Genomic DNA, 16,351 nt, shown 5'->3' with positions numbered 1-16,351 from the left:
GAGACAGAGTGAACTATTTATGCTCCCAGTCAAGACAGATGGCTGTATTTTTTTACATCAGAATTACCCTACAATTGAGAATTCTGGCAAATCAAATATTTTCTTCTGAACAAGATTATGAAATGCACTGAAGATGAGACACACCAAAAAAGGCCTCTGGTTAACTGAACATTATATGGTAGTAACAGACTCAACCTGTCTGGAAGGCTCTAAGAGACTAGAAGCTAGCACGCACAGATGACAGTCTCTCTTTTTTTTTTTTTTCCCCCTCTGAAGCAAGAAATGTCCACAAGGTAGATGTGCCTTTTTTTTTTCCTAAGAAATTTGGTTATTTGTACTGTATGAAAAAAATATGCCAAATATTCAACAACATACCCTCTGATAAACAGCCTTGCAGAGTTCATTGTCAGGCTGCGGGATTGCGCTATGGGTGCTAATTCAACTGCATCGACGTGGTTTTTAAATCCCCATAGGACACGGTGTTCTGTTTGCCTGCAGTATCTGGAGAAATTAAAGACGGACGGACACAAGAAAATTAGAGAGATTACTCGTGATTCTGCATATTTAAAGGAGGACTATCTTGAGAAGGATAAAGTTGCCTTTTTAGTTTTGGCCAAATATAGCAATACTGCCTTCTCTCTCCTCCCTGTCCTTGGCATCTTCTCCCAGAGCAGAAAATATTATGTCAGGACTGTACAGCATCCTAGATGGCTGTTACTCATGGGACCCACTCTTAAACAGGATTCACTTCAGGCTGTTAAGTTCAGCAAGTCAGAAGGAAAAATGTATTTATCCAAAGCAACCATCAGTAGCTGTATTTTTACGCCAGACCACTTGGTTTATATCCCACACTTCCTGTTCTAGGCAGAGTCCCACGCACAACGTGCCATAGGACACGTTCTCTGTGCTGTAACAGACTTTCCAGCTATCTTAAACATCAACCTAGAGAGGAGCAGGCAGTGTCTGAAATCATGTAAAAAGGTAACTTTTGAAGGATAGTCCTCCTTTAACACTGCAGTTAGATACTGTTACGGGACTCAAAGGGGAGCTGGTATCAGGACCCCGAGTATGAAGGGGCAATCCCAGCAGCACAGAAACTGGTACCAGATTCTGACCTTGTGATACTTGAAATATGTCTTATGGTAAGGAATTCCTTTTTTGTCTTCACTTCTGTCATGCCATCATCCTAGGCTGAAGTACGTTGAATTGAGCCTTCATCTCCTGCAATTTGCACCTTACGGTTGGTTTAAAGTACGCTTGCTATTTGCAAATTCGCACAGCTTTTGATGCATTTCCCAGTTAAAAGGATTTTAAAGCGATAACCACTGGAAGCATCCAGAACATGCAGGAGATGTGGCTACCCAAGATCAACAAGGGCTCACGGCCCTTTGGTTGCAATACTCTGTCTCCAAGACAAGACATGATGTGAGTGGGTTCCAGAGTCACATCCTTATCTTGTAGCATGAAGAATTATATAACACCATTGCACCACTTTTGTCCCTCTTGCAGTTTCAACCTTCTAAGGCGTAGTAGTAGCAAGGCAGGTCAAACCATTCAGGCACCACCTTTTCAGGATTTCTGGAACACAAACTGAGTAGCGTTTTCCTGGCAACAGCACTTGGAATGTGGCTGTCTTCATCCACATATTAGTTGTTGAGCTACTGGAGACAATCAGCTCTTGTCTACGGCAAGCACCTTTATCATTCATGCTGAAGAGAATAACCTTCTTCCAAGATAACCACACCTGCAGTTACTTCAGATCGTTTTCCAGGGAAAGAGATTTCTTGATGCTTTACAATGCAGTGTCCCCAAGCAGACAAATCACATCTGGTAGGTTTTTTCGGTTCACTTTTTTCACCTGGCACCTAGCATCATGCATTTTATTCAGATAATCGGATCCAGATACGGTTTCCATTAACATCCACCAAATGACTTTTAAACAAGACTGACCAAGTTATTCATTGTTTAAAAAAAACACAAAACAAGCTGTCACTACCAGCAATAGACACATAGGAGAAAGCTGTCTGGACCAAGGGCTTCACTCAAGCACAAAACATTGCACCCAAGAATCCAAAGACTCTTAGCAAGTAGAATCAGTGCTCAAACAATGAGCAAATGAGGGAAGCAGACAGAACAAGCTTCCATCATACAATCCATGTGCTCCTGTGTGCATCCCACTCTCTACTGTAAAATCTGTCAGAGACAGGTTGCAGTGTAACTGGTATCTTGTACATAGGAATAACCTGGGCTGCCAAACAGAGCAAGGACACTTTTTTCCAAGGGATTACTGTGTGAGCATCTTCACTATTCAGTACAGACAAATCCTGTGTTTTTATCTATTGCTGGGATAGTGGGAAAGCAAGCTGTATGACCGTGGAGCCTTCAGAGCCAACCAGTGGCTGACTGGAAGAGTTACAACTGGATGGCACCTTTGTTTCTTGCAAAGTAAAAGTAATTTTCTTCCCCTACCTCTCAACAGTGATCAAACTGTGAAATATAAATATACAGGATATATCCTCACTTCTCAGAACAGGACTGCCTTGCAGGTTTTAGGGAGACAGACTGACATGCATATACTTCCCTGTCACAATTCTGGACTATTTCTGTTCCTATTTACACAATATATTTCCACCAAGACTTCAAAAATGTGTTGTTCCACTGTTCTACCTAGCTCGTTTTTCACGGATTCTGTAGGAATTCTGAAACAAGAACTGGTATTTTTCCCTATGAATGTATCAGAATTTACACCAGAGAGCACTTTCCAAGTAAGATTACTAACAAGTATAGTTACTAATCAGCAAGCTACAAGCAGGCTAGATGCTTAGGGCACGGCGTGCATTTTAGGAAGCATCTCATCTCTTTGGAGGACTTAGTTACTCTCCACTCACTTTCTCCTCCATTCCAGTCCCAAGAATCTCATTCAAGACAACTTTCTGTTCATTCACAATGCTTTTAGGGGTGAACTGAATAAAACAGGTAGTTCCTATTAGCACAACACCAGGTTTTACAATTTGATCCTATCGTTTCAAAACAATGTAGTTAGTCACAGGCTCTGCTCTGCCTTTGGTGAAGCTGAGACTTCAAGACTCAGTTTCTCCCCTCTGAAATCTTCCCACCTTGTTCCTTCTGCTTTCCCTACCTTTTAAAATGATGTGCATTCCCCACCATCCCTGTATGCCCAGGACTGCCACCACTAAAACATGCTGCTTCAGTGATTTTAATATAAAGGATTCCCAAGTATGCCATCATCACCTTGACCCACCATCCATGGTTGCTCTATGACTTTCCAAAATGCCAGAAGTTATATGACACCAGGACTTAGTTGCCACGTGACATTTCACTTAAATTATTCATAAAATCACAATCCATTAATTTAAAAGTAATCATACCTGTTTCTTGAGGAGCATTAAAACTGACTTTTATGAAGAGAAAGCTAAAGCAAAATCCCATGTAACAGTTAAGTTACAAATTCTTGTAATGAGAAACACAGGTTGAGGCAACCTTTACCACATACACACAGTTGCACGTACTATTCCTCTTTGTTACCATCTTATCAACCACTACACTTCCGTAAGCCCTTACGTAGGGTACAGACTCCTGTAAGGCACCTTGACATACTGCTCTGTTACAAGGACACAGAGGTTTCTTTCAACTTACATCTTTCTGGTTGGAGTGGAAAAACCTGAGTGCAAAATTGCAGGATTGGGATGCAGCAGCATAATGGCCCAGTGACTCTGCATAGCGTGTCAGAAGATAGCTGCAACATAACAAGGCACAAGTCAAATATCAACACAGAACTCCGGGGAAACCTGAATTTCAAATGCAGCTGCTGAACAGAGAGCTGCAGCACAGTCCAGCTTTAATGAGAAGCCTAGAGATTTAACAGGGGGCATTCATATTAAAGTTTAAGCTTTAAGAGTAGTGGAAGGAATTCTTAATTTTTTTAAAACAGTATGTGGCAGCTTGGAGTTCCTCTATCCACTTTGTTAAGCTTTACTTAGATACCCACAAACACACTAACCAAGGCAAGGCCACTTGTTGTGTTTGTTTCAACTAGTACTCCCAAACTTCGCTGAGCAATAACCCGAGCTGGAACACCAAGCTATGACTAGCATCAAGATACGTTTCACAGATTTATTTCAGATTCCCCCTAGTTAATACTCTGAAAACCCAAACCAGATCAAAATCACACAGGAAAGACACTCCACAAAGGGAGCATATTACAGTAGATGTGTAAAAGTGATCTGGAATTTTGAGAAATACACCACCATGCGAAAATCTGGCAATCTGCTAACTTCCATTAGCAAAGGAAACTGAAGATCTGAGGACTGGTTACCGGAAGGTCACCATCACCAATTATTCTCAGTATATACTACCCACCCGATGGTGTCGTGCTGTATGTGTTTCGCATCAAGGCTGGAATAGAGCTCTGCAACAGGTTCGAATGCACCAAGCCTGCAGTAGATTCGAATGAGCAGCAATTTAAACTGAGCATTGGAAGGACTATGAGATAACCCTTCTTCTAAGAGAGTTAGGCACTGCCACACAGCTGTCTCTTCACCTGGTGACAAAAAGACAGACAGGTGTGATCACAGAGAGGCACAATTACTTTGGCATTAAGCTTCCTCACATTGCACACCTCTCAAAATGGTTCCATGCATTTAAACACACAGGTGGCAATCGTGAGCCATGCTGCTGCCCTTATAGCATCCAGGCCAGCACTGTAGTTGCTCTCCGAGTGCAAGGTGAAGCAGTAATTCTTCACAGGGAATATCTAGCTCACATCTGTACAGAGCACAGCCCTCACACATTAACCCACTGCAGAAGAAGCAACCTTCCCTGCTGAGTCCTGGACTGTTCAGGGTTTCTAGCTTATACGTACAGGCACTCCCAAGCATTCTGCAAGACAGCAACACAGAGCCAGGAATTCAAGAGCCCACGCTCCACCAGTGACCTGCCAGGAACCAGACAACTGATTTTACTCAGGCTAAAAACTACACCTTCCTCGGGAAAAACAAAGGCATAACTAACTACACTGAAAGGCAGGAATACAAACAGCGCCCACAGACAGCCACCACTGGGGACTGACTCTCTGGAATTAGGAGACTAACAGGCAGAGCAGATGGGGAGTACAGAATTACTTGAGAAGAGCAACAGGCCTCAGAAGAATGTTCTAGAAGCAAGGGATCCAAAAGACAAAAGAGTATGCCGGGGACTGAAAGAAATGCTTAAAACCACCTCTGATATCAGAAAGGCATTGTCAGCAGAACTCAGGCGATGGGAGAGAAAACATTACCTACATGGGAAACTCAGAACAAGCTTCTAAAGACAGCCAGCATTGAGCTGCAAGAGTCATTAGCAAAGTTCTGGCAGGACTTACAAGAATTAATCAGAAAAATTACACCTCTTTAGAGGTCAGTGAGATTCAGATCAAACACCAACTGAACAGAGGGACTCCTGAAACACCTCATATTGGAAAAAAAACCCAACCAGAAAGCTACAGGCCTAACAAGCCATGCCAGGTACACACTGGCCACAGGGACACAGTCTCCCTGTTGCAATTATCCAGGGCAGTATTAAGCAAGACAATTTTAGGAACATACCTTCCAGCCACAGATCAAGCAGCAGGTGAACCGCAAGCAGACAGTAATAATCTGAAAACTGCAATTCAGTTTTCAAACAAGATTTCCCTAAAAAAGAAAAAAAAAGTTACTCTTGTACCAACAGTGCTGTCAGCTGCTTCTGACATTGTCAGCATTGTCAGACCACACAGCTATCCAGCAGACAATAACCACAGCTTAATTTATAAAATCCAGAGTTGCCTTAAAAACTGTAACAACTGTGTACATGCTGCATTTGCTCATCATGAGTGGACTTCAGGCTGCTTCATACGTTGACATCTGCTGGAAGAACAAAACACTCTCCTACAACTGCAAGCTCTACAAATTAATATTCTTGCCTATGGATTTGTCCTATGCACACCAGTGAAAGCCTGGCTTTGCTGAAAGGCGTAGGCAATTTCACAAAGGTACAAATATACCACCTGAAGTACCCACAAATGTCTCATTTATCTTTAAAGACACACAACTGAAAGGCAAAAAAATTAAAAGGAAACTGGTAAATCAAGTGTGCCCAAGGATATAATCATAAAGAAGAAAAAGTATTATCTAGCAGCGTGATGGGTGCCATCAGCATTTGTGCTGTTCCAATCCCCTGAAAAAGCTCTGAACTTTTGCTCATAAAAAGATGCAAGTGAACCGCAACGTTAGTTTCAAGATTTTTCTCACCAAACTCCAATCCATGGCGGTATCTTAGCATCAACTCCCTGACCACACTCAGCTTTTGCTTCTTATCCATGGCGTGATAGATACCAAGCAATCTTGAGAGCTGCACCACACACAAGTGTTGTTGCAGGGCTTTGATATCAGCTGGCAGTGCAATTTCATTCTCTGCTGTTGCTGACAGAGGAATTACTTCCAGCAATTGGCTGATGAACTGAAAGAGAAACACTACTGTTAAATTCTGCAGGGCATCTGGGACTGCACAAATGGAAAAGCATCATTTCCTCCCTCAAATCAAGAAAAAAGCACAAGGTGGAAAAGTCAGTATCAACATGATGTTACACCGAAATCAGTGGTTAAAGAGCTGGCTTCAATACATTTTTTAAATTATTTTTTTTTTAAAAGGTGGCGAGCACACCATTCTGGTTGCACTCAATAGCTTTTAGTAAATTAAAAAAAATAAATCACAAGCAAGTTCAATACACAGACACACAAGGGAGTTCAAGCACCTGTTAACACTCACAGTAATAACACATGCAATTAAAATTACTGAAAGGCTTCACAGCACACTTCCAGGAAATAGTGGTTTTGTACTAGCTATTACATTTTCTCTCAACTCTGAAGTAATGTGCTGTACTCAGTAAGGTCATCATCTTTGATTAATGACTTATTTTTTGAATTAAGTTGTAAGAAAAGCAGCCTCTCATTGTTTACAGTTTTAATGGGAGACAGCAGACTTCTCACAACACACAGTCAGGCCTGAACAGTGGTTTCTTGTTGCCCTAAAATCCAACAGTGTTTACAAACTTAAAACTGAGTTAAAGCCAATGAATTCAGCTTTACTACATTTGGTTTGAAACACAGACAGCAACAAATGCATGCCTGAGGAAAAAGGCATGACAGCTAGATAGGAGGACCACAGCACCATGCACACAAATTACACTTTTCCCACAGACTTTGATGAAGACTGTGTTGACAGATCTTCTCAGTTTGAGATTCTGCCAAGCTTAGCAAGGTCAACCAAATCACCAGGCTGCATATTCCAATTTATGCCTCTAGAAGTCAAGGTTGATGTCACCATAATTATTTCTGGAATATTTCATGTGTCTAGTGGCCCAGCAAGATTGCCACATTCTCAGCTACCGAACTGTACATTTAAAAAAAAAAAGATGCTCCCCCTGCCCCAACCTCACTGTGACCCTGCTACTTTACCTAGGATGCAACAACCTTCAGCATCTTTTGCTGTGAAACAAGAAGAAATCTAAGACAATCTACAAATCTCAAGTAACTTAAAATTTTCAGATTTCAAAAACTCGTCAGCACTTCAGCACCACTAAACGTCCTCAGCTACATATGTCCTTGACAGAGTTAAAACTGCTGCAGATGCGTGCTTCAGAGACACAGCAGCCAGAAGACAGTCATACACTGGGTAAAACCTAGTCTGTCAGTATGACACAATACAATACATTCACTAAATCAGCAGCAGTTTTAAGAAACTAAATCAGAATTTTTTAGAGAATTTATTCCAAGTCATGGTTTTAAAAGCACTGCAACAAAAATGCAGCCTGAACGATTATTATTGAAGATCATTCCCTCCCACTCTGGGTTTAGAATCTGGAAAGTTAGGATTAAACCGGTTCAGCACTTCAGGGCTACCTTGCAATGGTATTGCCATTTCCAGAACTACAAATTAAATACCACTCTCAGCACATCTCTTGCCAGCAGGGTGAAAATACACCTTTTAACACAAAACAACAGCAGCAACAACCCACACGTGCCAGGGCCATCAATCTCATTAGTAGATAAGCTGTGGGAAGAGCTTGCATTAGCAGTCGAAAAATATTTTAATAAACTAAAGAAAACACCACCACTATCTATGCTCTGTTTATAAACATTTTATCAACAGCCCCTGGCTGATCCAGGATTCTCTGTCTAGCCCTCCCCAGCTCTGGTAATTTTACACAATGGCTTAGAAAAAACAATGGGGTGAGTGACAGGATTCCCAGCTGCTGAAGTCACTAAACGAGCTGCTCATGACTCTGCACAAATAGTCTTTTCAGTTAAAGAGAGCTCGGTTCAGAAAGGGATTCTGGAAAAGCTGCCACAGGTCTCTTGGTCACCCCTTGATCAGTATCAGTGTGTCAATTCTTTAATACCGCAGCAGAGCCAAGCACAACGCCTGTGTGACACCCTACCTGCATCAGATGAGGGACCAGGTATTTCTCATTAAGCATACATCTTTAATGGGAAAACCAAGTGATGGGTGGGAAAGGAAAGAGAAGGATGTCTTTGCAAAACAAAAGTTACAGTACAGAGCAATAAGAACTGTAAATGAACGAACAGCATGGTCTGTCTGTAATATTACATTACTCCATTTTGTAAACTGCGATCTATAACCAAAAGCAATGAGAGATTACTCATTTAAAAATGAGCAAATCAGGCAGCTTATCAAACTACAATTTCTAGGGAGCTTTTCATTACAAGATATAAGCTTGTATCTTGTAACTTATCAACATTATGAGATTTTTGATAAAAGACTCAACCAGGACCTTGAAGCAGTGAAAGTCAAATGAATACTACATCTGGGTACGAGACTCTGCAGGACCAAACAAGTTTTTAGTCTCCTGTAAAGATCCTCTGAAAGGAATTGCTCAGTGTATTCAGATGTTCATTGTATTTTCTACAGTGCAAACAGTTTTCTGATGACGTTTGCAGTCTTTTAATATGATCTACAGGTATAGGGACCAGAGTGCAAACCAGCACTGCAGTTCCTGCCACTGTTTCTTTACCCTTACTTACCTTTGTGTATTGGCTGGATGGGAGGAGATCTACAAATACTTTGAGATCAGTAAAACAGCAGGGTTTGTCCCCAAATTTTTTGAAGTATTGGAACATTAGTTCTTCTGGATCACCTAGGAAGAAGGCCAGTTCATCTTTTTAATATGCTCCATTAAAAAATGAACCTGTAAAGTCACTACGAGAAATCTTTGTTGATGCTCCTCTCCCCTCCATCCCCCCACTGCTGCTGCCTTCAAGATTACACAGTGTTTTAGAAAACAGATAGCTGCACTATTGCAGATTTTAGCAGTGGCTCAATGTCTTTGGTAACCAAGGACACACAAAAAAACCCCAAGAGCTTCATTTGAGCTACTTTGGCAGATAACAGCTCAGCATAACAGGCATGCATATGCAACCTCTGCTTATCTAACAGTAACTTATTTTGGGATGGAAACATAAAAGGAACTAGTAAGTAGCAGAGATGTTGCTCTAATCACATTCTCTCCTTCACCAATTCCCTAAATGTGATTTTTAAATGCAAGTTTTAAAAAGGCAAAACCTGGTACTATTGCCAAAAAACTTAAAATTAAAAACCACCCAGGGATTACAGCATAACAGCAGGACTTTCTACAAAAGCAGTGCATCAGGAATGCACTTTCCATTATGTCAGCGACTGTATGCCCCTAGATCCTGTAAGCGCTTTTGAAAGTTTCTCTGCTTGCTTTTACAAGCCCTGGAGTAGTCTGGAACTACCTGCCTTTCTTCAAGGCTCATCTTCTAATGCTTCCAAAATTCTTTATGTACAGATAACAGCATGTATATTTTCAAAACAGTGATTTAGCAAAGAGCTTGCTCCAAGTTCGTGTTCTCTCTCCACAAGATTAATTCATCATCCAGTTAGTGGCTCTTACCCAGTTTATATTCATCATTACAACCTCTGTATCGCAAACGTCTAATCAGCTCCAGTTTAGCTAAATATGGTCCCCGAAGCGGCCGAGAGCTCTTAGATTCTTCTGTTATCCTCTCTTCTATAAATTTCACAGCTTGCTCTATAGAATAGTGTACCTCTCCTTCCAAAGAGCTGTGCAATTAAAGAGACAAAAGGTTCTTTGATTTTTCCCATTGCTAGGGCACTGATAACACATGCTCAGCCTACTTCCCAGTACACTTTTAAAGGAATCTGGCATGATGGGTTCTCTTAACTCGGTCACCATGAAAAATATGAACTGGAAGAGTTCTATAGTGTACAAACCACTATTTAAACAGCTGTTTCGATTAACTATTGTCAGCCTCCAAAACAAAGCAGGGAGAACACATCATTTGCAGTCTGATGTCAAGAAGTCACCCAAAGACAGAGTGGTCACCCAAAGAGCTTACTACTGCTAAGCTACTGAATACAAACAATTCACTGCAGCACAAAGGAAAAAATAAATCCACAGCAAAACTGTTAACTTACTGCTCTTCTTCTGGTGGAGGTGTCCAGGATTCATCAATGAGTTTAAAGACTGAATCAAAGTAAGTTATATAGAACTGCCAATCATCTGAGCTGAAACAAAAATCAGGCACAGAACAAAGTTTAGGGAATTGCCAAAACAGTAACTCACTTCAAAAACTGCATTCCTTGCAAAAGATGAATTTAAGGAATAGCACATTACAGAAAAAAAACAACTGTAATAAGAATCATTTCTCCTTGAGGTCTCACATCTTAAGAATGCCATCATCCTGAATTTCTTGAAACGTGTTAAAGGAAACAATTTCAATAAAGAATCAAGGCAAGCTACAGATTCTCCCCTTAACATTTACATTCCACTCAGAGCTCATTAATATTCCCAGAAAATGCTAAGGCAGAAGTTTCTCCTCTGATTTAACCTATCTTTAAGATAAGGGCACAGAGCTAAATACAAAAAGCAAACAACAAATCTCTCCTGACAGTTCCAAGAGACAGATTTGATCATACTAGTATGCTCTTTCCTGATGCATCTGTTCAAAGCATTACATGCATTTCCCAGTGTGAAGTCTGGCCAAGTGAGAGAAATGAAGTTCCAGAAAAGTATATGCAAATGCAGTTCTCCTCTCCCACATGAAGGTTAGAGCTGGACAATCAGCACAGCCTTTAGGAACAAGGAGGTAAACACAATTTTAATGCATTAACATGTTGCTAAAATCAGCCTTCAAAAAAGCTGTGACTACAGTCCTGACACTGACTTTCCCTGTGACCTTCACCATGTCCCTTTAACATTCCATTCTGCTGCCCTTTTCCTCAGGCTTTGGAGCGCAAACATTTGGAAATGCTTTGAGATCCTCTGATGTTCTTCTATTTTAACCACCATTTACAAAAGCCTCTAAACAAGGCAATTCACAAACAGCCAGGAATTTTTCTTCAGTTTTTTAGTAGGACTGTACAAATATAATCTCACTTTTTCAGCAGCAGCCTTCTCGACAGCGCATTGCACTCTGGCCACCTACACAGCTTCTTGTACATTGCCATACACTTGTTCTCGCGGCTTTGGAGCTCACTTGTCAGCTTCTCTAAATTAAAAACAGAAGGGCAAGTTTATTTAATCAATGCATTTCCTTCTCTACTTCCTGCATAAAGCTTCTTGTTATATCCCAGGATGCAAAACACTAAATGTAAGAGAACAGAAGAGTGGCCCTCAAGGGACAGATTTCCTGTGGAGGCCTTAAAACTGCAAGTGCATTTTAATCGCCAGAAAGACTGCTCAAAAATGCAGGATATCAGGAGCTTTTTTCTTTTAAGATGGCAGCTACAACAAACCAACATGCTATCAATTTACTACTGCTAAGCATACTGCTGTGAAGTTCATCATTGAGTACTTTTAAATACCATAAACAGGTGGGTAAAAACAGCCTGCACAAGAGAGCACCTCCAGAGTTTGCACCAACGTTTGAAACTGGTGCTAAGTCAGGCTTCTTACAGCCTTTTTTTTTTTAACTAGTGGACAAGTCTGAAGCAAAGGAGAACTGCTGTGTCCTCCACACAACTGTAATTATTAATTGACTGAATAAGTTACCTCCTAGTTTTCCTCTCACAACATCTAAGGCTTCCTTATACTTCTCCAAACGTTCCAGAATCATGTAGTACAGCTCGACCTTAAAAGAAAGATTAAACTGCAATGAAATTTGCTAGTAAAACAATTCACAGGTGTGCCAAGAAATAAAGCGGCTTGTTTCACTGTCATTAGAAATAGGAGCTAGCCAGGCCTGCAAAGCTATCTTTAGCATCCCAGAGGGTGGAGCATTCAGGAATTTAGGTCTTTTTTTCCATTCTCAGTCCTGAAGTTTCTCTTGGGGCCTCCCAGGGAGCAAAACCAAGTACTTCATCAGTCAAATCAAATGCAAAAAAATTTCCTTGCCCACACGATTCCAAATCAGTCTCAACACTGCTCTTGAGTTTTCCTTCTATCTTGCTACATCCACATTTACTTCCAGAACACTACTGATTATTATCTTGGAAAACTGTTAAAATAATCAACTTCCTTTAACAGTGCATTCCTTGTTTCAATAATGTTCGAATCAAGCTGAACGTATCTGCAAGCCTTACTTCAGCCTCAGCTTCAATCTTATCCTCTTTCACCATTTTTTCCACCATTCTCTCAGCTAGTGGCAAAAACATCGTCTTTGACAGGTTTTCATCCTGTGCTGAAATAGACTAAGGAAGAGAAGAATTATCGTAACAGCTCATCAACTTTTTGCGTCGTCCCACCCACTGCGTTTTTCACATTAGAAGGGGGGGGGGAAGAACCCCAGGTGCTTCAGTTCCTCCCCCCAGACCACACATTCAGAGCTTCCATCTGTCACACACAGAAAGCAACCTCTCTGTTAAAAGGCAGCAATAAACCCAGCGATATACAGAAAAGCTCACTCTTGATTACGCTGTTCAGACTCACACATCTACGCACGCAATACCCAATGGCAAATAACACATAGCAAGAACACATTTGTGTTTTCCATGGCACAGTATTTAACAAAACGTGATTAACGCCCCTGTGCTTAGTTTTTGTCTGGCCAACACTCTGTCAGGTTGTCTGATTAGTGTCTGAATCTGCCATCTCAACTAACAGCAGCACAGCTGACCTGCCGTCCAGTCCTGCAGACTTTCTGCAGTCTTAAAGACATGCCAAGTCCACAGCCCTCCTTTATTTCCTCCTTGAGCCTTTATAACCTAGTTACAGAAAGGAACAGTTCTGACCAAGGAGCTGCAGATATCCGAGGCTTTATTAATTAGCTCTCTAACTAAAAAGACAGTAGGGTACTAGTTCAGATGAGAGAATAATTTCAGTTGTATAAACATGGTAGGGCAGACCAGTTACACTGCATTATAAAAACACTACAGCATTCATTTTGAAGCACAGCAACAGCGCTTCTTAAGGGGAGGCTCAGTCCTTCTCCCAGAATCATACGTAAACAGCTCAAACATTTTACTTAAAATAATCTTTAACATTTTCACTCAGAACATTTCTATATTTGCACTATTCCTGCAGCAAAAGTCAAACTCATTTGCAACACTGTACACACCTGCATAATCAGGCTCATCACAGACCAAAAATAGTAAGGATTTTTGGGTACAATCTTATAAAGTGCCATTCCAGCCTGAAAAAAATAAGACAAAGTTGCATCATTCCTGAAACATATCTGTTTATAAGGTCTCATGACAAACAGCACAAGCTAAGCAGCAACAATGGCAGCAAACGGAGAATTAGCAACTAGATGGGACTTCCATCAACCTGTGAGCCCTTCCACCCCAACACACACCGCTAAAGAAGAAGAAAATAGAGGGTGAAAATGTTTCAAAGTACTTTGTGTAGGCCTGACAAGGAACAGCAACGAGCATGTGGATGTATGATTGCCTAAACAGATGACAGCTTTAATTAGAAGTGGTAACTCCATGAGGAAGAAGACTTATTCTTTAGGAGTGAAGGGGGTATTTCCAGTGCCGATTTTCAGCGGTAAAAGGCACATCAAACCACACGCCTCCCTCATGTAAGCATTTGCCCTTCAACACTTATTTCATACAGACACACACTCAGATACCCAAAACATGAGGTCACCTATACGTGCAAAGCAGTGGTTAAGCAACGGTCGAGCTGAAAGCTTGGCTGTATCAAAGCAGAGCTGAAGTATTCAAGATTTTCTAGCCTAACACATAAACAGTTATTCACACATTTCTCTCACAGATTTTCAGTGCCTGTATATAACGAAGGACAACACTTTTTACCCATACAAAATCTGTAATTTTAAGAAGCTACACATAATACAGTCTACTACCACAGATGGACTTCTGTGCCAATTTCCCAACTTCAGTCTCAGCTTGCATTTTCCAGTACTTTCAGCTGAAATACTCCAGAACACAGGACACTGCGGTTTATTTTCACTCTCCAGTCAGCATCCATGCACTCTTTGCATCTCTAAGTCCTTAGGTCAAACGCATAGGCCAATGCTCGATATAAGAATCTGACAATGTTTGGATAACTTAACCAGATACACGCTCGTATGACACTTTAAACATATAAAAGGTCACACAAATGTTAAATAATATTATCTAAGACCTCATTTTTTCCACTCACAGTTGTAGACAGGAGTACAATTCACATAGCCACATCTCTGACGTTCAGAATGTCATATGAGATTGTAATGTCATGTACATTAATAACTTAGCCTGTCTACAGCTTGAACCCAAACAGCATACAACTTGGGCTACAATGGAGAACAACACTTCTGCTCAATATATTCTTCTAGTTATTTAAACTTATACAAAAATTCAAGTCACCTTAAGACAGTGGGAACAAGAGGGAGTTCAGGACTTATTTACTTGGCTCTCTGTGCTTTTTTACGCAGAAGAGTGAGCACGCATGCTTTGAAAACAGTCTTCCATTTATAGACATTCTCCAGGCACCTAATTTGGAAGGGATGAAAACAAAACTAACCAGCATGACACTGTTCTGCCAGCTGAGATGATGTACTTAAAGGTAGTGCTTTTTAGCTTTTCTTCACCAAATTACAACCAACAGAAGCCTAGCTATATGTCAGAGTCCAGAGGTAAAAGCATGGGCAAGATTACTCTTCCCAAAGATAGCAGCCAACTAAGGAGCGAATTAAGTCTGAAAACATGGATCACAAGATTTTGCTACATCTTTTTCTGTCTATTCCAGAACTCTTCGATAATACGCTGCCTCACATGTAACCACCATCCTGTTCAAGACACATTGATAAAACCCTCCCAAAATAACCAACATATTCTATCAGACCAGATATGCACACAAAAGGCACAGTTGTCCTATCCCATGTAAGGAAAAGAATTTATCTTCAGAGAGCCCACCCCCTAAATCACGGTCTTTCAAGCCTTTCTGTTAACAGAGCGTAACTTCTGCATTAACCCGGCTTAGCTTTCTGGAAGATTACTTATAACATGAAAAGGCATTCACAGCAAGATAGACAGAAAAAAAAAGCCTTTACAGCTACCAGAACACAAACTTGTTGATCGTACCTGCTGCATCTTCTTGTATTCTCCAACCCTGGCATAGGCCATGAAGAGATGAGAGTGATACTCTTCACTGTTGGGAACCTTCTTTACAGCTGCCTCATACAGTTTAGTTACCAGTTCCGCTAAACCAAAACCAGATGCTTCAGTTAAGACAAATTGGGGAATCATTTGAAAGCACAGCTACCTAAAGCCAGCATCAGTGATACTCTGAACAGTAATCTAATTACACTCATCAACCACAAAAATGGTACTTGCTCCCCAAAGACCCCAAGCACTGCAAACATTAGGCAAAAGACAAAAAAGGGCTTAAAAAACACAAACCAACTTCCAAATAAGAGTGAACAGCAACAACTGAACTGCTCAGAAGCAGTTTTTCTGAAGAAAGTTTATTTATTTTGGAGCATTAAGCTGAATGAAGGTTTCTATTCCTGGCAGAATGGTTGCTCCATGTGAATTATAGATCAAAACACAGAATATTTTTAGAGCCTCATGTGAAATTAGTTATTCTTATCACAGGTTTACTTAGGTTAGTCATATCCTGTTATTTCCCAATTACCTATTTTAATACTTTTAACAAGTAAAATCCTTCACACTATACCTTTTACTAATAGGCCTATTATGACTAAATACTTAGGATATTACAATACGCAGAACTTTGTACATCTTCATCCTTCTAGATTATTTTTTTGCCTTACACATAAAATCATACCTCAGTGTAATATTAGAAAACTGATTTGCCTTTCACATAGTTTACATATCCTCGACACACACATACATAAAACCACCAATT

The 16,351-nt window shown here is 40.6% G+C and overlaps 1 protein-coding gene across 2 annotated transcripts in view; it reads right to left on the bottom strand.

The window, feature by feature from the left end:
• NAA25 (N-alpha-acetyltransferase 25, NatB auxiliary subunit) overlaps positions 1 to 16,351 on the bottom strand; it is a 30,537-nt gene that overhangs the window by 8,676 nt on the left and 5,510 nt on the right. Inside the window, exons 4-15 of one of the 2 annotated variants that reach the window (XM_055709011.1) lie at positions 15,565 to 15,683; positions 13,596 to 13,670; positions 12,622 to 12,729; positions 12,092 to 12,170; positions 11,477 to 11,588; positions 10,516 to 10,605; positions 9,971 to 10,140; positions 9,081 to 9,193; positions 6,288 to 6,495; positions 5,604 to 5,690; positions 4,381 to 4,561; positions 3,658 to 3,757 (exon numbers count right to left, since the gene is read on the bottom strand). In XM_055709011.1, coding sequence (XP_055564986.1) covers positions 3,658 to 3,757; positions 4,381 to 4,561; positions 5,604 to 5,690; positions 6,288 to 6,495; positions 9,081 to 9,193; positions 9,971 to 10,140; positions 10,516 to 10,605; positions 11,477 to 11,588; positions 12,092 to 12,170; positions 12,622 to 12,729; positions 13,596 to 13,670; positions 15,565 to 15,683 — 1,442 coding nt within the window. Of the gene's footprint in view, positions 1 to 3,657; positions 3,758 to 4,380; positions 4,562 to 5,603; positions 5,691 to 6,287; positions 6,496 to 9,080; positions 9,194 to 9,970; positions 10,141 to 10,515; positions 10,606 to 11,476; positions 11,589 to 12,091; positions 12,171 to 12,621; positions 12,730 to 13,595; positions 13,671 to 14,847; positions 15,507 to 15,564; positions 15,684 to 16,351 lie in introns of those variants that run through there. The other variant, XM_055709021.1, reaches the window with a different exon arrangement.

This window comes from Falco cherrug, chromosome 1, assembly GCF_023634085.1.
Source record: "Falco cherrug isolate bFalChe1 chromosome 1, bFalChe1.pri, whole genome shotgun sequence".
NCBI lineage: Eukaryota > Metazoa > Chordata > Aves > Falconiformes > Falconidae > Falco > Falco cherrug.
The sequence above is the reverse complement of the archived record's forward strand: the minus strand, read 5'-3'. Positions and strand labels throughout refer to the sequence as shown.